General features: G+C 62.1%; 1 protein-coding gene across 1 annotated transcript in view; it reads left to right on the top strand.

Moving 5' to 3' along the window:
* Window positions 1–20,255, top strand: part of DNAJB6 (DnaJ heat shock protein family (Hsp40) member B6) — a 36,699-nt gene extending 16,444 nt beyond the window's left edge. Inside the window, exons 6-10 of the mRNA XM_037049517.1 lie at window positions 4,294–4,425; window positions 5,617–5,758; window positions 6,394–6,464; window positions 15,058–15,270; window positions 20,054–20,255. Coding sequence (XP_036905412.1) covers window positions 4,294–4,425; window positions 5,617–5,758; window positions 6,394–6,464; window positions 15,058–15,270; window positions 20,054–20,136 — 641 coding nt within the window. The 3' untranslated portion in view covers window positions 20,137–20,255. The remainder of the gene's footprint in view (window positions 1–4,293; window positions 4,426–5,616; window positions 5,759–6,393; window positions 6,465–15,057; window positions 15,271–20,053) is intronic.
* Window positions 20,256–24,064: the final 3,809 nt, after the last annotated feature.

Consider the following 24,064-nt stretch of genomic DNA (forward strand, 5'->3'; position numbering starts at 1 on the left):
TGGGGTTAGTGCTCTGGCTGAGCCATTCTCAAAGAGCTGCGCCTGCCTGTGCAGGTGGGGAGCTGGCCCTGGGGAGGGTTACTTCTCACCTGAGACTCGCTGGGAAGGTGCTGGCGGAGGAGGGGGCTGTGCGGGGCAGGGTGGGGAGGGTGGTTGGGTTGCTGCCTGGCTGCTTGTCCAGGTGGACTCTATGCTCCCTCAACACCACCCTCCCCGCAGAGCAGGGAGAGGGGTGGCCCCTGGGAAGGTCGTGTGTTCCTCCTGAGGACGGTTGGTCGGTTCCTGGGCTGTGGGCCTCGCAGCGGGGTGGCCAGCTGCTCGCTGTTTTGTGCTCCCTCAGGGGCGCCAGCACGTGCCCCCGGCAGGCAGGTCCTCACCCTCGTGTGCGGTTTGTGGCTGGCCCTTAGTCAGTGTGTCCCGAGTCTCTCACCGACCGGCCTTTCTCCTCTCGGTCTGGTGGAGCTGAGGCCCCTGTGGCTGTGGGCGCTGCTTCCTGCTGGGAAGGGGTGGGGAGGCTGTTTGGAGGAAGGGACACCCATGAGATGAGACCCAGCTGCCCCATAGGCCCCTGGGAGGTTGTTCCCGGGGCCCAGGTCACGGACCACACCACCGGGGTGGGGTGCGTCTGGGCTCTGAGGATGGAGGTTTGTGACTGCAGAAATGGTGCTGCAGCCTGGCCGGGACGTGACCCAAAGCACTCCTTTGTTCTGGAGCAGTTGTGTGGGAGCAGGGCAGTGTGAGCCCGCAGGGGTGGGGCGGGGGGGGGGGCAGGACCTCACTCCCAAGTGCATCCTCTCAGAGGCACTAATTGGACAGTGGCGTCCTTAAATTGCTGTCATTTCTATTTCTGATTCCTTCCAAGTAGGTGTTCTGCTTCTGGATAGGCAGGGTCTCGTGTTCCCCAGGTCTGAGGGTCAGCGGAGGGCTGTGACCCTGGTTTGTGGGGCTGGGTTCGCTGGGAGACCTCCATGCCATCTCAGGTGTCTCCTGACGCCTTCAGATCCCGTCTGTGTTTGCATGCTCGTGGGGCCGGTTTCCTGTGGTGCGTGCGGGTCCTCTGAGACAGGACTGGCACTCCAGGTGAGGTGCTCTCTCAGGCTCTGAGTCTGGGTGAAAATTCGGAAAACGTGCATGTGGGCACAGGTGCACATGTGCGCGCAGGTGTGTGTGTTCTGTGCCCATTTCCTCCCACACCATTCAGATCAGTGTATTTTTTGTCAGAAGCGGTTCCCCCATCTGAGGGGTGTGTCCTGGGACCCTCAGTGGGTGTCAGAAACCAGAGATGGAGCCAAACCCTGTGTGGACTGTGTTCTTTGTTGCACAGACACACCCTGTTCGTCCAGGAAGCCCCACTGTCCGACAGGCGCCGCAGACACCAGTGGCCAGGGGAGGAGGAACGGAGACAGCGGCACATGCGGTGACATGCACATGGCGTCTCCCAGCGTCCCCTCCTGTCCTGTGCGCAGTGTGGCACGTGGACGGAGGGCTCGTCCATGTCCCGAGTGGGATGGAGCGAGATTTCAGCATGTGCGTCTGAACAGTGTGTGATGTGAAACTTGTGAGTCGTTTCTGGGATTGTCCATTAGAATCCTCAGGCTGTGGTGGCTGCCGGAAGCACGCCACAGGGCGCCGACTCTTGGCTGCAGGGGTCGCCTGCATGGTGGAGCTTTGTACTCTGAGCGCAGAGCAGGGTCCACGGAGTTTCAAAGACGGGCTCAGCGCAGGCTGCATCAGACTCGGATGGAAGACGGAAGCCATGGTGTGGACCTGCTGGCTTGAGTGGAGCTGAGTCTCAGGACACACGGGGTGTCGAAGGGGCACAGACACGCCCGAGGAGACGTGGGGCACGACTGAGAGCACACGCTCTCACGTCTAGTGTCTGTACTGGCTTCTCCCCCTCTCTCGGTGCTCGTGTCTGTCCTTGTCCTCGTCAACCTGTAGTGCACAGAACCCACTCCCTGGAGCACAGAGACAGGTCAGCAGCTGCAGAGCTGATGTCCCGCTCCAGGCCAGAGGCCTCTGGGCTGCAAGAGTCCCAGAGCGGCAGGCCGGAAGGCTGGCCTTTGGGTCCAGCGGCCACTTCTGCGGGTGGGACAAGGCCCAGCCACTTGGGAAGGGCCGTCTGTTCTGTTCAGGCTGCTCTCTGAGTGCTGGCCTCATCCTCAGATCCCCCCGAGACCCCTCCCCCTGTGGCCCTTAAACTGGTGAGGCCCTGGGGGTGCAGCTGGTGGGAGAGAGCTGCAGCCCCCCCTTCCCACTGCCCCTTGCCCCCCGGGCCGGGGGTGTGTGGCAGGAGGCGGACTTGGCAGGTGTCGTTACAGCTGGTTTGTGAAGCCTCAGAGTACGGTGTTCACTCTTTCCAACCTCAAAAGCAAGGGGTGAACAGGGGTCCTCTGAGTGAGACTCGGGGACACAGAAGAGAGTGGAAAGACCGGGGGCAAGGGCCCTTGGTCTTGCCGGCGGGGGAAGGCATGGCTGACGCCTTTATCAGGCCCCGTGACTGCTCCACACGCGTCACGCTCCGTGGGCCTCTGAGGCGTGAGCGCCGTGACCTTGTCTCGGCCTGCACAGGACCCGTGCTCCGCCTGCCTGTCTCCTGCCTTGGGGGTCAGGCCGTTGGTGGCCCTCGCCGTCAGCGGTTTGTGGGGCTCTCACCGAGCAGCGAGTTCTTGTCTGCTTGGGCCGAGGTGGTTTTTTGTTTTCTTTTTGAAGTGGAATTGCTGGGTTGGGGTTTTTTGCACAGTTGTATTTGGTTTGGGGGTTGAAGATTGAAAAGCTTGTGATGTATGACCGTACCCCCTAAAAAGGGCAAAACCCAGCGAGGCCAGTGTTGGGGAGCTCCTGCTAAGGGTTTGTTTAGTCTCCCGGTGGCAACTTTTAATAGCATCACTGTGACATTACAAACATGTGTTTCTGATAGTTACCATGGCCATTATAAGTCAGTCTTTCATTTTCAGTATTAACGTCTGTGACTTTAATATCTTTTTTTAAAGATTTTATTTATTTTTAAACCAAGGGAAAGGGCAGGAGAAAGAGAGGGAAACATCAGTGTGGGGCTGCTTCTCACACGCCCCCTACTGGGGACCTGGCTCATAACCCAGGCGTGTGCCCCGACTGGGAATCCAACCGGCAGCCCTTTGGTTTGCAGTCTGAGCTCAGTCCACAGAGCCACACCAGCCAGGGCAGTTTTGTGACTTTAATATTTGAATGTCTGTGCTAAAATTCTGTGAATACCTAAACTGTAGAAAGTCACATTTGGGTTATATAGTATCAGGAGAAAAATAGGCAAGATGTATTTATTTAAAAGGCAAGAAAATACAACCAAAAAGCAATTGGCCTTCCTCACACGCTCCTGAACCAGCCTCTGCAGGCATGAGAGTTTACGGGGGCGCCCCCACCCAGCACGAGAGCCCCCTCCCAGAGCCTTTGGGTGGTGTGTGTGCAGGAACTGAGGTGCCCTGGGACCCTGAAGTCCCCGGGACCGGTCCTCAGAGCAGCGACCAGCAGGACACCTGGAGCACGCAGCCGTGTGTGCCACCACGCTGCAGTGCTGTGCGCAGGACCGTGTGCTGTGGGGCCTCATGCTGGGGATCCTGTTCTGGTCCCTGTGCCGGCCCGGCCCCCCTGCCCCTGTGCAGAAGCGCCGGCCCCTGCGGTCTCTAACAGGCGGCTCTCTTTCCCCCCAGGCACATCTGTCTTTCTGTCCATCAGATTCTTTTTCTTGTGAATTTCTATTTTCCTGAGAAAAATGGAATGCTGACTACTTTTGTGGAATCTCAGTGGAAACTGCCCACGGGCGACAACTGCGAACTGCAGGGCTGTGCCGCCTGGCACGTACAGGGCAGTGGCTACCTGTCCGGGGACTTGTGTCAGGCCTGCGCCTTCAGTGCCTGTTTCTTCAGCGCTGACTCTGCCACCGCCTTTCGAACGCAGTTACGGGAACGGCAGGCGTTCCTACGTCCAAGGCCCAGGGTGACTGGTGTCCCTGCGTGCAGCCTCGGCGAGTGGTCCGTTCCTGGAGTCGTTTCAGGCTGTGCCGGGGAAGGCTGCCCGCGTGACTGCGTGCCTGCACGTGGCCCCTGCTGGCCTCGCACACCCCAGAGCCCGCAGTCGGGGGGGGCGGCTGTTGGTCTGTCCCAGTGCACCTGGCTCTGGGTGGCCCCCGCGGAGGGGGCACTGTGCCACCTGGGAGGGCTCGCTGTGCCGCCTCGCTGGCCCTTGGTGCCTCGAGAGACGCGGCCCCTGTGGCAGCTTTCCCTCGGAGCAGCGTCTCACCACTGTGTGTGTTCACAGAAGACCCCTTCGACGACTTCTTCGGGAACCGGCGGGGCTCCCGCGGAAGCCGGAACCGCGGCGCAGGCTCCTTCTTCTCGGCCTTCAGTGGATTTCCGCCTTTCGGAGGAGGGTTTGCTGCCTTCGACACAGGTACCTAGTCCTTCCCCCTAGTTGGTCTCAGGCGTCTGAGCAGAGTCGGGCTGGCGGACCACGCCGCATCGTCAGGGCAGGTGGGAGTGCGCCGTCTGGGGGAGCAGACCTGTGCTTTCTGGCCTGCGTTCTCTTCTGACCTGCCCAAGCTCATTGTATGAAAATCCATTTCTCTTTTTGTTTCTTTTTAAGTTCTTAAAGATTTCACTTATTTCTACAGAGAGGAAGGAAGGGAGAGAAGGAGAGAGAAACAGCAGTGTGTGGTTGCCTCTCACACGCCCCCTACTGGGGACCTGGCCCACAACCCAGGCCTGTGCCCGGACTGGGAATCAAACTGGTGATCCCCTGGCTGGCAGGCCGGTGCTCAGTCCACTGAGCCACACGGGCCAGAGCCGAAGATCCTTTTCCACTCTCACCGGTCCCAGACGGAACGTCTGGTTAGGAGTGATGTGCTGTGGTGGCCGCCGCAGTTCAGTGTTCTTCTGTCCTGTGTGGTGATAGTTTGTGTATTCTGGATTAAATAGCGTTAGTCAAGTCTACCAGTTTTTAATTTTTTTAATGGGGTCATTAGAAACTCAGCGACAGGTTTGACTGTCCTGCTGGCCTCCAGTGGGTTCAGGCCACCCTGGAGCCTGGGGCACCGGGACCATGCAGGGCTGTGGGTGTGGGGTTGCAGGCGCAAGGGGACCGGCCCCTTGTCTGCACGCGCTTTGCTGCCGGTGGGGGGCTCCTGCGCTTCTGGGGGCCGTGCCCCCCCTGTGGCCACCATGGAATTGAGGGTGTGTTTGAGAACCACACTCCCCTTGGTCTGGAGTCACTTTACTTTCTAACAGTCCGGACTCTTGTCCCCGAGGTCCCGCTGCAGGGGGTCGCTGAGCAAGGGGTGTTGCTCCTGGAGGGTGCGGGCGCCAGGCCCTCCCAGCCCCCCACAAGGCTGGGTGCCCAGTGGACCCCGCAGACGGGGGAGCCCAGGGGTGTAGGCGCGGGAGGGGAGGCGACTGGAAGCGGGGGCCGGGGTGCTCCTGCCCTGCACTGAGAGGACCGCACCCCGCAACCCCGCAGCCTGGGTGTCACTGCCCCAGCCGACACCGTGCCTGTGAGAGTCCTGCCTTGAGGTTCTGATGCTTGGGGGTTTTTGCACTGATTGCCTGACATGCTTGTCTCTAATCTTTTTCCTTTCATTGCCTGTAGGATTTTCGTCCTTCGGGTCATTAGATCATGGGGGCCTCACTTCGTTCTCCTCCACGACGTTCGGTGGTGGTGGGATGGGCAGCTTCAAATCCGTGTCCACTTCCACCAAAATGGTCAACGGCAGGAGAATCACTACGAAGAGGTAATGTCCCCCCTCCTGCCGTGTGGTGATGAGTGTTGTGTGGTGATTGGTGGCCTCCCTGCTTTCTTCCCTCCCCCAGCGTGTGGCCTGCAGGTTGAGGTCCATCTGGTACCTGAGTGGGGATCTTTGTTTTTTAAAAAATACTTTATTTATTATTGCTCTTTCGGGAGGAAGAGAGGAGAGACACGTTGATCGGTTACTTCTTGTGCAGCCCCCAATGGGGACCTGGCCCACAACCCAGGCCTGTGCCCTGACTGGGAATCGAACTGGCGACCCTTTGGTTCGCAGGCCGGCTGGCGTTCAGTCCGTTGAGCAACGCCAGCCAGGGTGTAAATGTAGTTGAACGTTGTGTGTTAGCAGTCTCCCTTCAGAGCCCTTCTCCACGTGTGGCCGTGTGGTGAGTTTGGGCGGCTCTTTCGGACCGGTGGGAGGGCGGTGCCGTGGGCAGTGCGACCTCCGCCATGTTGGCGGGGCTCAGAGTGTGTCTGTGGGGGCGGGTCGGCGTCAGCCGTGCTCTTCGGTGTCTGGGCCGGTGGTCCCGTGCGGGTCTGTGGCAGGTGTACTGCTTCGGATGTGTGTGTGTGTTTACGTGTACACCTCCTTCAAGGTGTGTGAAAGTGCGTCTCGTCCTGCAGAATCGTCGAGAACGGTGAAGAGAGAGTGGAAGTTGAAGAAGACGGCCAGCTCAAGTCCTTAACGATAAATGGTAAGGAGCAGCGGCTACGCTTGGATAACAAGTAACTCGACGCACGCATGTAGCAGACGTGTTAGCTGTAACGCTCACCGTTTGCGGATTGACAGGAGCGTTGGTTTGAAGACCCCGCGAACTCGACCCTCAGTGTCACTGACCTAACCCAGAGTATTTATACGCAGCTCACCGGAGCCCCTTGTCATAGACTCTTGAGTTTCTCGTTGGGACCACGTGATAGGACATTCTTGTCTTTGAAGTTGTTGTCAATCTCTGTACGCACTTTGCTTTTACCACACGTGAGCCGAGGTGGCCCGACCCCGCGCACTAACACCAGCACAGGCCTGCTGCCTCGCGGTGCGGCAGCCCGCTGGGAAGCTAGCCCGGCCAGGACGGACCCTCCACGCGAGCGATCTCGGTGCTTCCCGTGTGTCGTAGTGAGAGACGCGACTGCGTCAGTGGTGACACATTTCCGGTTCACTGTAAGTTGAGGATGTTTCTAGTTGTGCATGGATGCCGGCTACTTAGTAAGTTTTGACTATTGTTTTAAATATGTAAAGCTAAGTGTAGGTGTAAAAAGTAAAGCTGGTAAATTGGGTCTTTGTTACTTGCTTAAAAAAAATAAATGCGATGTGTTTGGTGCATTCTTTCCTGAGTGGGGCCCGCAGCCCCCGTCTGTGTGGTTCTCTGCCTGGGCCTCGCTCGCTTCCCAACTGTCCACAGGGTGTGCGCAGAGGGGGTGCAGACGCCCGCCCTGTGTGTGCTGGGTCCGGGGGGTGCTTTGTGGCACAGACCACTGGGCGGAGAAGATTGGGTGCCGTTTCTGTCCTGCCTTCCGGCCTCCGCTCGGGGCCCGCTCAGAGCACCCACGGTCATGTCACGGAACGGTCGTTGCGGCGGGAGGCATGGCGCTGCCTGTGTTTTCTGTCTGTAAACCCTGTCCTGGCCCTGAGAACGCGGGTGTCAGCCCCTTGGGGAGTGTGAGGGAGCTGCCCCGCCCAGTTTTGTTGTGGAGCAGGGTGAGGGCTGCTCAGACATGGGTTCGGGGCGGGCCCGGGGGCGGGGAGGTTTCTGTGGCCTGGGCAGGCCCACGAGGGGCAGCGTGTGGGAACAGCGCTCGGCACGGTCTTGGCCGTGCGGAACGTGAGTGCTGCTGAGAGCAGGTGGAAGCCTTGCAGGGTCTCACAGAAGCTGTGCGGGTGAAGCGTTGGGAAATTTAAGTAACCAGAGGCAGCTGAACTTGGGCAAGTAAAGAACTTTACCCCTGCGGGCCGGCCCCGAGCGCCTGGGCCTTGGAAGGTGCTGTGAGTGCCCCGTGTCACAGACTCCACTTTCTCTGCCAGAGCCTCCCTGTCGTTCATGCTGTGAGGCTTCTCTGCCAGGTGGGAAGCTGGACGCAAGTACCTGGACCTCCTCAGAGGTTTACCTTCTCCGTGCGAGGTCAGGGTGAGCCTGGGTAGGGAGAAGAGTGGGACGGCCCCTGGGACCCAGCTCAGGGAGGGGCAGGCCAGATCTGCCCACCCCAGGAAGCCTGTTCCGAGCCTGTTCCGGCCCCTTGGTGAGCCTGCTGGGCGCGACTCCTGCCGGGAACAGCTAGTCTGAACAGCTAGTCGGGCTGACGCCACCTCGAATGAGGCCCCTCCTACCTACTGTACCTGCCCTGGGTCATGCGCACTGTTTTGTCCCAGTTTCTGGGGTAAAAGTGAGGATGCACATTGCACGTGGGTAGGTAGCGCTAATTCCCAGTCTGTGTGAATGTTTCGTGATTTCTGCTTACGTGTTGAGTGTGACTCTGAAAACAAGAATGATGTTTGCATGCAAAAAAATAACCCTGGGGTACGATCTAAGTTTTGTTTCTAAATAAAAACAAAACACTTAAACATTTTCAAGGAAAGCTGTTGTTCCCCTGGAAGTTTGGGCCGTAAATGTCGGTGCGCATTGCGCACGGTGATTGTGGGCAGGGGTGGTCGGCTCCCCAGGAGCTGGTAGCAGTTTCTGCTGTGGCCTTGCCCTCTCTTCTCCCTGTAGAGAGGGGACCCCCCTGGGCAGAGCTGGACTCTCTGGGGGAGGTGAGGGTGTTGGGTGAGCACACTTTCCGGTTCCCAGGCCGTCTTGTCTCGGCACTTTGGTGCTGCCGGCTCGGCAGGGGCTCGGAAACCTGCCTCGCGTGGTGGGTTCCGTGGGCGGTCTCTGTCGTCAGTTCGGTACGGGTGGTCGCAGCGGGACGGTGCGCCTGGGGGGTTCCTGAGGGTCTGGTCAGCCGCCTCAGGCCCCCCGCGTGCGTTCCCGGTTGGAGGTGCTCCGAGCACTGGCCGGTGGCGCACGGTCCCCTCCCCACACGCACTTCCGAGTCTCAAGCCTCTTCGCCAGCTGGTATCCATTGAGTCTTAGCGCTTCTGTTCGTGTCTGTTAATTGTGCTTCTGCAGATCACTCACGTGCGTCCTCGTGGTCGTAAACGCAAATTTAACACACTTAGTTCGACCGATGGAACGGTTTTCATCTCTGCTGAGTTGGTGGCCCATTTCCATCCCACACGTGGCCGTGGGAGCTGTGGTTTGGGACGTCAGCGCGGCAAACGTGTGCTCTGCTGCTGTTTCCTTCCCTGGTTAGAAATATGCAGCCACTGCGTCCAGTTTTAATCCAGTTGGAGTGTTTGAGTGAGGTGTGGAATTGAAGTTTTATTCTCCTGTGTGGTTGGTTGTTTTGTCCTGGGCCCACCGAAATGGGGTTGAATTCTCAGTAATTGGCGTACGGGGTCTCCCTCAGTGACTTGCTGGGGGAGGGGTCCCTCAAGGATGCGCTCACTCCACACCAGGAGGTGGGACCTGACCGGCAGGTGGCTCTGGGGATGCCCTTGGAGCACTGGCTTCCAAGCAGCCTTGTGGGGGGCGGGGCGTGGGCTCCACCTTGGTTCTGGGGTATAGCAGGGTCCAGTTAAAACCTTTCCAGGGGTACCCAGCCAAAATTTCGGCATCTCTGGGCCACACACATTCAATGCATTGCGACACATGATCATAAAAAACCCAACTCAGTGTTTGAAGTAAGCGTAGGACTTCGCGTTGGGCCGTACTCACAGCCGTCCTGGGGTGCAGGTTGGACACCCTGCAGGGGCATCGGCTGCTGTTACTCAGCTTTGATCGTGGTGAGAACCCCACAGGACTGCCCTTTGGAGGAGGGAGTCGTCCCTCCGTGGTTACGTGGTGCTGGGCCCCCGGTGGACGGCGTTGATGGCGTGAGATGCCATGGCGGCGGTCCTGCTGGTCACCCAGGCAGGGTCCCTGCCGGTCAAACAACTGTAAGAGCCAGAGTCCCTTGGCACGTTGTGCTGGGTTTAAGTGGTTTGTAAGAAGGTGACGTTTAGCACGTCTGTTTCAAAGTCTGGAGAGCTTGGCGAAGAAGCTGCAAAGGCACTTGCCGGGGAGTTTTTCTGTGGGTGCAGCTGCATCTGCAGAAGGGTGAGGTTTTGTGAATGTGTGACCCCACGGAGACCAGAACGTCCGTCCCGCTGGGCAAGGTGCCTGTTCAGCTTCCGTCTGGGTGCTGGGCGTGGGCCCTCCGCCGTCGTGCGCGAGACGTGCCTCACACACGGCCCGGGGCTGTGGCTCTGGACTCCAGGGCCTCCCCCTGTGGATTGAGAAGTGGTCCTTTTTTTCTAAGTTTGGTTTATTTTCACAGAGGAAGGAAGGGGGAGAGAAACACAGATTGGTTGCCTCTTGGGCGCCCCCTGCTGGGGACCCAGCCTGCAACCCAGGCCTGTGCCCATTATGGGGATTGAACTGGCCACCTACTGGTTCTCTGGCCGTGCTCCACCCACTGAGCCTCTCCAGCTGGACTGGGGCGAGAACTAGGCCTGTGTCTGCTGGCAGTGATGGCCAGGGTGGCATCTGCCCCAGCCCTGGTCCTATGCCCAGGATCTGGTCGCCAGAGTGGAGTCGCTCCAGTGATGGTTGCTCCGTCTCCCCTCACGTCCGCCCCCCTGTCACCATCCAAGTGGCACTGCGGTTTCTGCTGCCCCGACAGCCACTTGCTGGTCTCCCCACACCTTCTTGCTTCTCCTCTGCGTCCTCTGTGTTTGCAGGGCCCTCAGCTGGGCCCTGGCCTCGTGTCACTGGGCTCTGTGAGAGCAGGAAGACGTCCACGTGGGGGTCCCAGTGCCCACTGGGCTGTGATGCAGTGGGGACCGTGCGAGTCTCAAATGGGGCAGCTTTCGGGGCCTGAGTAAGTGTGGGGCCGACTGTGCTCCCGCTGGCAGAACCGAGGACCAGCCGGGACGCGGCTCGTGCACGTCTGGGAAAAGTGTTCACGTCTGCACGGTGCATCTGCATTTGCGTGTTACTGGCCAGGCTCCATTCGGGGAAAGCGCCGACCTCGGCTGCGACAGCTGAGCACTGTGACAGTTGCTGGAACATGGCTTCTTGGTGACGGACCCTGCCCGGGCCCTGGCACGCGGTGTTTTGTGGAGAGCTTCCACGAACCACCATGTTCACACAAAGGGAAAGGTTGGCAGGAGTTACGCCAAAACCCTGGCTTCTGCACAGGTGCAGGGTCAGTGTGACCGACTTTCCAGCGCGTGTGGCCTCTGTGTCGTGCCAGGGGCTTGCCTGCAGCTTTCCCAGAGGTGGCGCTGTCACCCGTGTTGACCCCTGGAGTTTCCGCCGTTCCCGGAGGCACCGTGGAGGCACCGTGTGGGGTGTGAGTCTTGGTTTCTTGGTGTCCTGAGCAGTGAAGTTGCTGGTGTGGGGCTGGGTGAGGCTGGGGTGGGTGTGGTGGTGAGGTTGTGGGTGTGGTTTTTTGGTGGTGCGCCGGGGTCCAGCCTCAGCAGGTCTCAGGGTCCCCAAAGGATGGATGGTGCAGGCGGCTGATGAAGAGCCAGACACCCGACTGGATGCCGGAGAGCAGCCAGCCTCTGTGGGTCTGACTGAACTCTCAGAGTCTGAGTTAGGCTTTATTTTCATAGAGATTGTTGCATAATATTAAACAGGTGGATGGCGTGATCAGTTAAGCAGGAAAAACCAATACAGAGGGAACCAGGAAAAGTACAAGAATTTCTATAGTTTCAGTTATGTTAAAAGTTGTTTTGACCAGGAGAACCATTAATCAGATAACTAGAAATGGCTCTATGTACAGAGTTTGAATGTCTAATTATTTTATTAAAGTTCTCAGAGTTTGACATGGGGCAAAAGGTACGCTAGACCGAGCAGAGGTTAGGAAATTCATTATAAGGCCTTCGTGATGTCTAACTTCGCTGTCTTTCTGTCTGAGATGTTTCTTTATGCACTATGGACTCTGGCTCCTTGGTAACTGTTTCTACCTGCTCAGTTTGTTGCAGCTAACCAGCTTCTCCTGCTTCTTTGCCTGATTCGAATTAATACACATTCTAGTCAAGGTAAAGGAGGGGCTGTGACTCATCAACCTCTGGACGTTCAGGGGCTACTTCGTTAGGGGGGACTTCGTTCTCTGGTCAAGAAATTATTTTGTAAACTTCGTTGGAATTATGCACATCAGGGAACCTGGAACACAGGTGTCTAATGGTCCCACCACCTGTTGGTCACCAAAATGACCATGTGAGGAGAGAGAGACGGGAAATCCAGCCACAGTGGCCTCTGCCTGGCAGATGCATCTCAACCGTCCTGACCTTGTCGAGGGACGGGTGCTGGTCGGCTCCCGACAGTGGTGTGGCTTGTGGCTGTGGTTGTGGGGGGGTTTCTGCCATAATGCTGGAACGGGTTGCGCTGATGATGGGCTTTTCGGGGTTCCTGGGGTCACAAGGACCCTGGGGTGCTCCTGTCCTTCCCGGACAGGCTTCGTGAAGTTAACAGGGTTCTGATAGATGGGGCCCTCTCCTCTCTCTTCCTTGGCCGGGGGTCTCAAGGGGAAGGAACTGCTGGGAGGGCCCTCCCTGTGAGCTGACCCCCATGCAGTAGCCCTGGGTGAGCCCAGGGGTGCTTGGTGTGGAGGCATAAAGAACCTTCTGGGGGCGGCGCGTCGGGCCAGTCCTCTGTCTGGCTCCTCCGGGCTGTGTCTGGGGTCATAGCCCCTTACCTGTGAGTGCGCCTTTTAAGGGGACCTCTGTCCCCCCAGAATGTTCTTGGGGTCTTCCCCCCATCAAATTTGGTGACTGGGGCTTGTTCCCACTGCACAGACGCGAAGGTGAAGGTTGGAGGGAGCGAGGGCTCCGTTGGGGATCTGGAGGAGAGCCGCGCCCCTCCAGGGCCTGGGGTTGCAGTCCGTCAGTCTGCGGGCCCGGTCCCGTGGGACCGAGGGGGCTTTCTGCCAAGGGCGTTTATTCCAGGGCAGTGGCGGGTCCCCGGTGCTTGTTACCCAGACCTGGACAGATGTCTGCCCTGGAGCATCTCGGTGGTTCGCCTGCGGCTCCCACAGCCCTTGCGCCGTGTGCGCTCCACGTGCGGCTCAGCCCCGACACTGGGAGGGCCTGGTGCGGAGGCTCCTCCCAGCCCCCCGGGGGACAGGTCTGGCAGCCCCAGTCCTTGATGAGGCCCGAGGGGTCTGTGGGCAGTGATGGGGGCGTCCCTGGGGCCTTCACACACGGTCCGTGCCGGGCTGTGAGTGGAGTCGAAAGACCAGCACCTCGGTGTGACCCAGGCGCTGTGGGTGAGACACAACGTCCCTGTCCCTGCAGGCCCCTCACTTCTGCTTGGGAGCTGTGGGGTGGTCTATCCCCGCTCAGGGCCCAGTCGGGGCCACGGCACCACTGTGGGGGTGGGTTAGTGGCCACAGACACTGGAAATGATGTACCAGTGTCAGGGTTGTCCTTCTTAAGGCCCTTTTCTCCCACCTCAGTGGGTGTCACCTACATCTCAGTCACCCTGGGGGTGGCAGCCACCTGTCATGTGAGCCCACGGCGGATGCAGGCCACTGTGTGGGTCCGTGTGGCCCCGTGCAGTGTCCAGCAGGGCTTGGGGTCAGGGACAGACGTGATCGTGCCATTTCCTCCCCCAAGCGGTTCTTGCTGGTCCTGAGACACCAGAGTTACGCGGGAGCCCTACGGATGGACCCTGCTCCTGACCGGGGACCCTGGGGCTCACAGTGGGGGGCATGCGGGTAATTCAGGGACACGCTGGGCGCTGTGTTTCCTCCATCGTGTGAGAGTGCGGGGGCTCCAGGAGGGCCCGTCCCACCCCTGCCCTCGCTGCCACCGCTGTGGGTGCCCAGGCCCGGCGCTCTGCAGCGGGGAGAGCGCCCTGGTGGCTGTCCCTCCAGGGGCAGGTACGTGGAGACGGTCTGTCTGGCTTTTGGGTGTCCAGTCTCCGGGCCGGGCCTCTTGGGCTGCCCCCTCACCGGGCGGCAGAGGCCGTGGGAGCATGGTCCTGGCCTGCAGGTCGGTGGCTGAGTGAAGGGACCGGTGATGGCACAGCCGGCTCCCAGGCTCCCGGGGCGCGGCTCCTCTGGACAACAGACTGCGTCCAGGCAGACGTGCAGCCCCACGGAGCCTGCGCGTTGTCCCGCGGGACATCCCCCACCCGGGTTCTGGGCCCTGTGGACACTGCTGTCACCTGGCCTGCGCCACGTTCCCGGCGCTCCTGTGCAGGACTCGGGCTCTCGGGGACGGTGGCCCTCTGTGGCTGGAGGGCCTCGGGGTCGCCTGGCTCCTGAGCCCACCTGAGGGCAGGAGCCCTGTGGCTGAGGTAAGTGAGCAGGTGACTGTGCACCGGACATCCCCCACGCTGTGTCACCGCCCCCTCTGCTCCGTGCTGAGCTCAGACCCAGAGACTCCCGAGTCGGAAATCGCCTCTCTTCTGCAGAAAGGGCCTCGGGGCCTGGGCCCCGGGGGTGTCTGCAGCTCCCTGCCTCGTGGTGGCGGGCTTGGGGGAGGAGGTGGAGGGCGGCCACCCCAAGCCCTTCCCGGCCCCTCCAGACGTGTGGTGTGGAAGCAGTTCTGATGGGGAACACCCCCAGGGCCCAGCTCCCAACGTCTCCTTGCGGGAGTGTCCCCAGCAAACGGTTCCTGGCTGGTGGGTATGGGGGAGGCGGGGCAGCCAGTGTGGGGGCCGCTGCGGTGGCCTCCCTGCCTCCGTCCACACTTGGGGGGGCAGTGCGACTTCGTCACCCGCCCTGAAGAGGAGGCCTCACAAATCAGCGAAAACGACCCTTTGTGTCCTTGCGAGCTTCCTGGGGTCCCCCAAGTGCGCCCGACGCCTGGTTTCCACCAGACCCCTGGGAGCTTGGCCTTGGGCGAGGTGAGGGTTGCCCCGTGCACACGTGTCCACTGTGACAGGCGGGTACGTGGGTTCTGGGCCTGTGAACGCGTGGGCTGCACCTCCACCCCCAAGCCCATCGAGCGCTGGGTGGACGGGCGGTGCTGCCCGAGGATGAGGCCGGAGGTGGACCGCAGCCTTGTCCAGGGTGGACCTCAGGGTCGATGCTGACGGCGGCCTGGTCACCAGGGCTCCAGTCTCCATGGGCTTCACCAGGTGGCACGCACAAGTCAGCCACATGCCCTCGGGGTCGGGAGAGGGTATTCCCACGCTGCCGTGCTCTCCAGGCTGGGGGGTGTTCAGACCCACAGTGCCGGTGACCTCTGCTGGCTCTGGGTCGAGCGTGGCGCCGGCCAGCTGGGGCGCTCACGGCTGTCTCCGTCTGTCCTTGCAGGTGTGGCCGACGAAGCAGCCTTCCTGGAAGCGTGCCGGCTCAGGGGCCAGCCCGCGCTTCCCGCACAGCCCGCCAGTACCAGCGCCCGCCCGCTGAAAGCCCACAAGCCCGCCCCGCAGCCCAAGCACCCGTCCCCTCCCTACGTCAGCGAGGAGGAGGAGGACCCTGGCCGCCACCGGCCCAGCAGCCACTGGGACCCCTCTGTGCTGGCAGGTGTGCAGAGGGACACACCGCCGGCCGCCCCCGGCCCGCAAGGACAGAGGCCACTGATCTGCTGCTGTGTCCTGACCTGAGGGCGGGTGCCGTGGCCGGGCAGCGGGCCGTGCGGGGTGGGGGGTGCCTGCTGGGAAGTCCCCCATGATTAAACCGGGGTGCCAGCCTTCTGTGACGGTATGACGTGTGTTGTCTTGGGCACAGACCACAGGCGCTGCCTTCACCTTAAATGCCCCTTTGGTAGGTTCTGCTCGGTGCTCGAGGTCTCCTGGGCCAAACGGGGTGGGTGCCAGGCTTCTCAGCACGCTCTGGGTGGCCTCAGTGCTGAGGGGCCTTGCATTTTCTTTTTTTAAAAAAAGATTTTATTTACCCATTTTGAGAGGGGAGGGCGAAAGAGAGGGAGAAACGCCCGTGTGAGGTTGCCTCTTGCGCACCCCCTCCTGGGTGCCTGGTCTGTAACCCAGGTGTGTGCCCTGACTGGGAATTGAACCGGCGACCCTTCAGTTTGAAGGCCAGTGTTCAGTCCACTGAGCCACACCAGCCAGGGCAGGCTGTGCTGCTTTTTCTGCCCTTCCTGCCTGCACTCAAGCTTGGTGAGAGGTGAGACAGGACAGCTGTCCTGGGTGGGTCCCTGTGTCGGTGAGATGGCGGCAGAGCCCCTACCCTCCGGGGGCCCAGCAGCCTTTCCAGCCTCGGTCAGGGTCCAGACCGGCAATGCACGGCAGGGCCCAGCCGGCCTTTCCCTGTAGGAGGTTCTGGATGGGCTCTGAGGGTGTGGCTGTGCTTGTGGTTTTGATCACTGTGGGTCTCTGAGTTCCGTGTCTCAGGCCGTGTGTTGGAGGGAGCGCTCCATCCTCGGTCCTCCGGGTCCAGTGGCGTCATGAGGTCGACTCCGTGGACTGAGGGCAAAGCAGGGCTGTCTGAGAACTGAGTTCACCTCCCGGAACCCTCTGTTGGAAACCAGTCTCTCGAAGCCCCTTCTGGCCCCTGTCAGATACAGGAGAGGCACCTGCTGGGACAGAAGGAGACACGCCGTCCACCCACAGAGGGTGTCCTGGGGCTTCGGCCACGGCCAGGCCGCTGGGGACATGAGCCTTTTCTGTGCAGTGGGTGCAGAGCTGGCAGCTGCCAGGCGTGGGGCTCAGGAAGGACCTGGCCACCCTGCACCTGCTGTCCCCTCCTGGAGCCCAGTGGGCCGGGCAGGCTGGGTGGGGCCCGGTTTCCCCGAACAGGCCCCGTTGGACGGGGTTTTGCCAGCTGCGTCGGGATGTCCCAGCTCCAGGCGTGAGGGGTGCCTTCCGGGCCGGCCCGGCGCCAGCTCAGCTGGACTCAGCAGCCGTGTGCTGAGGCCGGCACTAGGCTGCCACTCCAGGTGGTGCCTGTTGAGTGAGGGACGCTCGTCCCCTCCTGGGAAGGTGAGAATCAGCAGAAAAGGCCAAAAGTGACTCCTCTACGAAATGGCCTGTTTTTGTCGGTTTCCACCACTGGGTCCCTTCCGGGTCCCATGACCGAGTGGGGACAGTGTTACCAATTCGGTGTGGGTTCTCACAGGGCAGGCCACGTTGTCCCGGTCCTGTGGCTGGAGGGGGGGGCAGCCAGCCCCGCACCCCAGGACCCTGGAGCACTGTCCAGAGCGTTTTCGAAACGCCGTGGGAGTCCCACTTTTCTCGTCATCAGTGTGAAGTCACCAGGGAGCGAGACGAGGTTCCCCTCAGTGTGCTTGTGTCGGAGACAACAGTCCTGTGTCCCCATTGGAGCCGCCCTGAAGGAAGAGTCAAGAGACAGGCAGGGAAGCGAGAACAGGGAAGAAGAGACAGTTGGGTTGTGAGCTGTCCCTGCCCGCCGGGCGAGGACACCTGGTCTGCGGGTGGCCCTCTGCAGCCGCGTCCTGCTCCGTGGGCTCTGGTGTGGCCTGCTCGCCTTGCCAGCGGGCACGGGTGATGCCATATCTCGGGTAATTTTCCTTAAAGAGCAGCGCGTGTGAGGCACTTGGTTGCCACGGCGTCAGGCGTTGTGCTTCTGTGGCGTGGCCGGCCGCTGGTCCCAGGTGCGCCAGGTGCCTGGGGAGCTGGGCAGCTCTGAAAGTGAGGACCTGAGGTGAAGGCTGAGTGTTGGGGCGACAGGCCGCCCGAGTGCCCGACGCGCCGCTGCCGTGAGCAGTTCCCCGTTGGTGACCCCTGTGTGTGAGCACCGGGCGCGGCGGCAGGGCCCGGGCGGTCTGCGCGGGTGGCCGGTGACAGGGGCGCAGGCATCGGTTGCAGGCATTTGGTTTCTTAAGATGCTGCTGCCTTAAATTCTAATCCCGTAAAAGTTCTGCTTGCTTCCTTTTAAGAAAGGGAGAAAGAAATGTGCATTGGTTGCCTCTGGCGTGAGCCCCAACCGGGGACTGGGTGTCTGCCCTGACCGGGAATCAACCAGTGACCTTTTTTCGCTTTTTGCGGGACGTCGCGCGCCCCATCGCGCCTCGGTGGCCAGGGCCCACCTGCATTATTCTGACGCGGGAGGCAGGTCTGCGCGCCCAGCCCCAGCAGCCGATGAGTTGAACACTGGGAAGGGTCGGAGCTCCCTGCGGGCGCAGGGGCAGGGAGGGAAGTCAGAGCGCCTCCTGCTGGGAACGAACTCGGGAGTGAGCTGTGGCGTCCAGCCGGAGCTCTCCTTCCCCACGCCGGCGGCACCTGCCTGCTGCGCCCCTGGTCGGGGGACTGACGCCGGCTGCGCTGTGCTGCTGAGGGGCAGGGACTAGCCTGTCTGCCGGTCTGCGTTTCCCGCGGAGACGCCACAGCTGCCGTGGGCAGAGTCGGCTTCTGTGAGGGGCCGCTTGGGCGTGGGGCCCTGGGGGCCGCAGGCACAGTCCCAGGGGACGGAGGCGTGGCATTTTCAGGGAGTTCCGGGTTATTATGTACAAGAGGCGGCCGCACGGCCTTTGGAAGGGGCTGCAGGCTCTTGGACCGGAGTCCATTTGTCGATCACCGCAGAGCTCATGCCGGTTCAGCGCCACCCAGACGCTGGCCCTCCTCCCAGCACCTAGCTGAGACGTGACAGGAAGGCAGTTGTGGGCCTGGCTGCTGGAGTTGTGGGGACAGTTTTCATCAGACGTTTGTTCCCTGCGTGACTTGGAAGGAACTCTGAAGGCTCTGCACGGGCTGCTGCCTCGCTCCCTGAGCCGCCAGTTGGTGCTGGGCAGCGTGTCTCCGTCATGTCTGGGGGGCAGGAGGCGGTCACCTGCCGGGGGGAGGTGTGCAGCCGCCCTGGTGCGTTGCAGCAGCCTCTGTCTTGTCACTGAGGTCTTCAGTCTGTGTGAGGTCATTTCCCTGGGTTTTGTTTTTAGAGAGGGGGGAAGGGAGGGAGAAAGAGAGGGAGAGAAACATCCGTGTGTGGTTGCCTCTCATGCGCCCCCACCTGGGGACCTGGCCCGCAACCCAGGCCTGTGCCTGACTGGGAATGCACCAGCGACCCTTTGGTCTGCAGGTGGGCACTCTGCCCACTGAGCCACCCCAGCCGGGGCTGTTTCCCTCAGCATCAGCCTCAGCCCCCGGCCTGGGGCGGGAAGCCTGTTCGGGAAGAGTGGGAAGGGGGGGTGCCATCTCCTCGTCTCTGTGTTCCCTGGGCCCACCCACCCCTGGGAAGCCTGCCCCTCCTCGCCTGCCCCTGTCATGGCAGCTGGGACTCGGTCCAGGTTTTCTCAATGAAAAAGGACCCAGGAGGGTCCAGCCACCAGCCATGGCCCACATGGTGTCACCTCTTGCTGCCTGTGATCCCGTCTGGTGTCGGACACAAGGCACGTCGTTCCCCAACAGTCTGGGCCCGTGTCTGTGACCCGGGAGGGTGTCGTCTCCCTCTGTCCCAGCCCCAGGTCCCCTGGCGTCACCGCGGGGCTGGCATTGGGAACGTCTCGCCCTCACTGGCCTGTGCCGTGGCCTCTGCCGGGCGCAGCCCTCTGCTCCCCCCCCACTCAAACCGCCAGCAGACTTCCTGAGCACGTGGCTTGGATGGCCCGGCCTCGGCAGCTGGGGCACCTTGCTGCTCGGTGGCAGTGGGGGCTTGGCCCTCGGGAAGGCGGGCCGGCCTGGCCAGATCTCGGGGGTGCTGGCCGAGGCCTCCCACCTGGTGGCAGGTGGGCAGCGGGCATTACCAGGCGTGGGGCCTGTGTTAGGGGGGTGTGCTGTGGGGACCCGTGCGACGGTGATTCAGTGAGCTGAGTCCCTCCCGTGGACCGGGGAGGAGGGTCAGGACTGGAGGTGACGCTGTAAAACATCGCTTGGTACCACAAAACCTCATGGGTGCTTTCAGGAGGCCGGTCAGCAGGCCTAGGGACTGGTTCCAGTTCAGGCCCTTTAAACTGAGCTTTTCTCACCTCGACTCCACCCTGCCTGTGTGCTGCCCAGGAGCCCCTGCCCCCTCCTCATAGGCCACGCCGACTCAGCGCAGCCGCAGCTGGAGCCCAGAGGGAGAGCGGGCATTCCCTGTGTGTCCTGCAGCCTCCAGCAGCACAGGCTGACTCTGCCTGCCTGGGACGGAGTGGGGGGTGGGCCCCGTCCCGCAGACCTGGCGATGCCAGGGGACAGGGTGCGCCCCTGCCGGGTGGGAATGGGGGTTGTGCAAGGCGGTGGGGCGGGTGCCCCGCGGACCCTCGCACACAGTCAGTGCAAGTCACAGAAGCCGCAGGTGCGCGTGGGCAGGTGTGTGGCTGTCGCGTGCCGTGTGGGTCGTGGGCACGGGGGTGGCCAGGACACGGGGGGACCCGCTGTCCCCGTGCAGTGTCTCACAAGCCGTGTCTCCGTAGGACTCAAGGAAGGCGGCAAGAGGAGGAAGCAGAAGCACAAGGAGGAGTCCAAGAAGAAGAAGCCGACCAAGGGCCGCCCCTGAGCACGGGGCCGCGCCGCTGCGCCGGGCAGTGTGCGCGCGCTAGGTAGGGTGTCGCCGCGCGGGCCCAGACACACCTGTCCCCGGCACCGGGCGCCAAGGGCACGGCGACTGCAAGGTGGAGGCGCGGCCTTGTTCCCCGGCGCCGAGACTGCTCCCTGCAGCGTGGTTGCGGCCCTCCCCGTCCTCCCCGTCCTCCCCCTCGACGACACCGCGGTGCCAACTCCCGATGTAGCTGTAGCGTTAGTGGCATGGCGTCGAGGCTCAGACAGGCCGGGTATCCGTACGCTCGCAGCGGCGCTCCTGCCTGTGGCAGCGCAGTTCTGGTGACCAGAGGCGGCACGTGTAGGTGACTCACAGGTGACACACTTCCCAGCCGAGCCAGGCCCGGCGGGCGCCTCTCAGGGCCATGCTTCAGCCCGGTCCCCTCCACGCCGTCCAGGGGACCTCAGGGGGCCAGTTTTCGCTCATCTCAACTTCTGTCCTGGACCCACAGGGTTCTGTCCAGCACGTGACGGCATTCCCCCGAGCTCGTTCGGAGAGGCCCCTGTCTCTGAGTTGAGGTCCTGCCCGGACGGGGCGGCGCTGTCAGCACGCGCACTCACACGCACACGCGTGTGCCCCGGGCTCCTGCTCTGGCGACCCCGTGCCCTCTGCAGCGGCTGCTTTGCATGCGCTGCTGCTTCACCCTTCGCCGCCCAAGTGCGGCCCTGACCTGCCGCTCCCGCTGATGCCCGAGCCCGCCCCTCGCTTGCCTTCCCCTTGTCCTCATGGAAAAGGGGCGGCGAAAGGTGTGGTGCAACGTGAAAATGCCAGCAATCGAGCCCCCGGTGTGGAGGCTGGGAAGCTTTGGCGCAGCGCCCAGGCCTTTGCCCGACGCGTGTGACCATGTCTGGAGGGCGCGCTTTGTGGGCAGGCGCGCCCACAGGACGCGGCCCCAGGTCTGGTGCTCGCTGTGGGAACAGGCTGACGTGAATAAAGTGTGAGTGTCACCTCGCGGCTCTCGTGCCATCATTTCGGGCACCGGGAGGCGCCCCCCTGTGGGCCTGTAAGTGAAAGTGGTTCTGCGTCATTTCGGTCACGAGAGGTCAAGCGATGTCAGGCCGAAGGGCTGGACTGCGAGCTGTAGGCCGTGCAGTGACGTGTCCTGAAGGCGGCTGAACACACATGTGAACCTGCAGCCAGGGGGGCACGGGGCAGGGGCAGGTCTGCTCCCGCCTCTGTGGGGAGGGGACACACCACCCTGTCACCTCTGTGGGGACCTGGGGTGGATGGGTCGGTGGGCAGGAAGGACATGTCACAGAACCTGCCCCTCGCCGTCTGTGGGCTGGGCCGCACAGGCGCCGTGTTTGGGTCGGGGTGTCAGGGTCACGACTGTCCCCAAGAGCAGGGGCCTCACTTGACCCCACAGGTGAGGAGCAGGCAGAACCACGCCTGCCTGGCTTGCAGGGGGTGGGGCGGCCTTGCAGCCCCGTGGGGCCCCTGGGGCAGCTGGGAGGTGGGTCGGGGAGGGGTCCTCGCCCCTCCACACTCTGAGAGGACTCAGGACCGCAGGGCTCACCGCAGACCCACACTCGGGAACATTCGTTCGACCTGCTCACACTTCACTGGAAGTGGCACCCACAGCCCCTGCGCTGCCCTCATCCCCTCGAAACTGGGACCCCGACAGCAGGGGCCAGGGACAGGCCCCCGTGTGGTCGATGGTCACACCCCCTGGTCCTCTCAGCCGGCGGGGGCCCAGGTGCTCTGTTTCTGCCTCTGTCTCCAAGGGCCTGGGGGGCCGTCCCGTTGCCCCCCCAGCTGCCTGGGCAGAGTGGGGTGGATGCAGGGGTCTCAGCCACCCAGCAGATCCCCACCAGGGCCCCTGGTATCAAAGCTCCGGGGTGGGTGCGGGCCGACCGGAAGCTGCCCTGCTCCTCACCGGGTGCCCCTTGGCTCAGATCCGCGTCCTTCCTTCCCTCTCCAGCTCTCACTGGTCCCCTGGTCACTGGCCACCTATAGAGGGTCCCCCGGGGGACACTTGTGTGCTGTAGCCCCTGGTGCCCCCACTGTCCCATTTTTATTCCCATGGTCCCCTCAGCAGGTCCCAGTCTTCGTGGCTCTCCGGGGTCACAGTGCATGTGCTGTGTGGGCCCCCAGGGTGCAGCGGCCGGTAAGGCTCTTTGGCTTCCTGGAGTGGGTATGGCTGCTGCCTCTGCCCGGCGGCCTGTGAGCCAGTGAGCGACTGAGTGAGCGACTGGCCAGCCGGCTTCTCAGACTCGTGTGAAGGTGAGGGTGTCACCAGGACTTGACTGAACCCCCAGGCGCTTCCTGAGGCCTCCCAGGTGAGGGCGGTTGTCAGGGGCTTGGGCAGCACCTCCCTGGCAGCGTCATGGTCCCTGGGCAGTGGGGACGTCACGGATGTCCGCGCTGTGGCCGCTCCCTCAGGCCGGTCCTGCTGCCAAGACCCAGCGCCCCCACCCCCAGCCTCTGTACCACGGGCACAGCTGACCATGGCCCCGCCCCACTCCTGGGGGTTACAGGGTGCGCCCGGCCCACCGTGTTCAGTGAGCAGACAGAATTCGGCTTTTGTGGCAGGAAAGGGACTGAGCCTCTGACTGCCCGGTGACACGCGGGGCCCTGGGTGGCCCAGCACCGTGAGCCTTCCTGTTTCCGAGACAGCAAATTGAACACTTGGTGTCGCAACTGGCCGGCGGGTTCGGGGCCCCAGGGCTGGGCTCGCAGGGGTCCAGGGTCTGGGGGACCCAGGTGGGGTCCCCTGGTCTGCTGCCCACGCCTCAGAGGTGCTGCCTGTCCCTTCAGCCTGGGACCCTGTCCTTCACTGTGTCCTTCACTGCCCTCGCCCCAACCAGGTCGGCCCAGGTGCTGGGCCAGAGAGTGGGGTCTGTGCCTGGGGGTGGGAAGGTGTGTGGGCCCCTGACCATGGCTCTCCGGTCCCTGAGCCGGGCTGTCCCCATCTGTCCACAGTGTGGAACACAGGGCGCCTACGTCCCCAAGCCTTAAGGGGAGGTGGGGCCCGAGCCACGGCCCGGGCGCCTGCTCCCTCACGCCTGGACCCGGTCCCTCTCGGCCGCAGAACGGCAGCATCTGCACAGACCTCCTGGTTTGGGGCTGGCAAGTCTGGCCTCCCCTGCCGCCGGCCCGCGCTCTGTGCCAGTGCCCCCGATGCTTGTCCCCCAGCCGGGTCTGCTCCTGCTGGTGCCCTGTCCCAGGCAGTGTGTGCAAGCCTGTCACGCCCTGCGCACACCCACGACGCACTGCACCACTGGGGCTGGGCCCTGGGGGAGTGAGCAGGTTGCTGGAACCACCCCCCCCCCAGCTTTCCCCACAGTGACATGTTGCTGAAGAGGGGGCACTTTCAGGACGCCTGTCATCTTCGTCACCCTCCCCTGTCCCGGTGACAGATGGACACCTTTTCCTGCCACATCTGGGCCTCTGTAGTCCGGACCCTGGCCGGGCGCCTGTGCCGTGAACGTGAGCCCTAGAGGCCAGCCCCGCCTTGGCCTGGGGGCCGTGCTCTCAGATATCGAGCTGGGATTCTTCAGTGTCCAACTGTCAAACGTGCAATGAAGTATTTTCTGAAAAACTTCCTTATAGCTCTGTAGTGAGAGGGAACTTCTTATTTATTTTTTATTTATTTAATTATTTTTCAAGTACAGTTCTCAATTACTCCCATCCCATCCCACCCCCCGTGAGAGGGAACTTTTTAAAGATTTTATTTATTTATCTTTAGAGAGAGGGGAAGGGAGGGAGAGAGAGAGAGAGAGAAACATCCCTGTGTGGTTGCCTCTTGTGCGCCCCCTACTGGGGACCTGGCCCAAAACCCAGGCATGTGCCCTGACTGCGAATTGAACCTGCGACCTTTTGGTTCACAGGCCAGTGTTCAGTCCACTGAGCCACACCAGCCAGGGCTGTTTGCAAACAAACAAAC

The sequence above is a fragment of the Sturnira hondurensis genome, unplaced genomic scaffold (assembly GCF_014824575.4).
Source record: "Sturnira hondurensis isolate 20B ecotype Veracruz unplaced genomic scaffold, ASM1482457v3 Scaffold0006496, whole genome shotgun sequence".
NCBI classification, from domain to species: Eukaryota; Metazoa; Chordata; class Mammalia; order Chiroptera; family Phyllostomidae; genus Sturnira; species Sturnira hondurensis.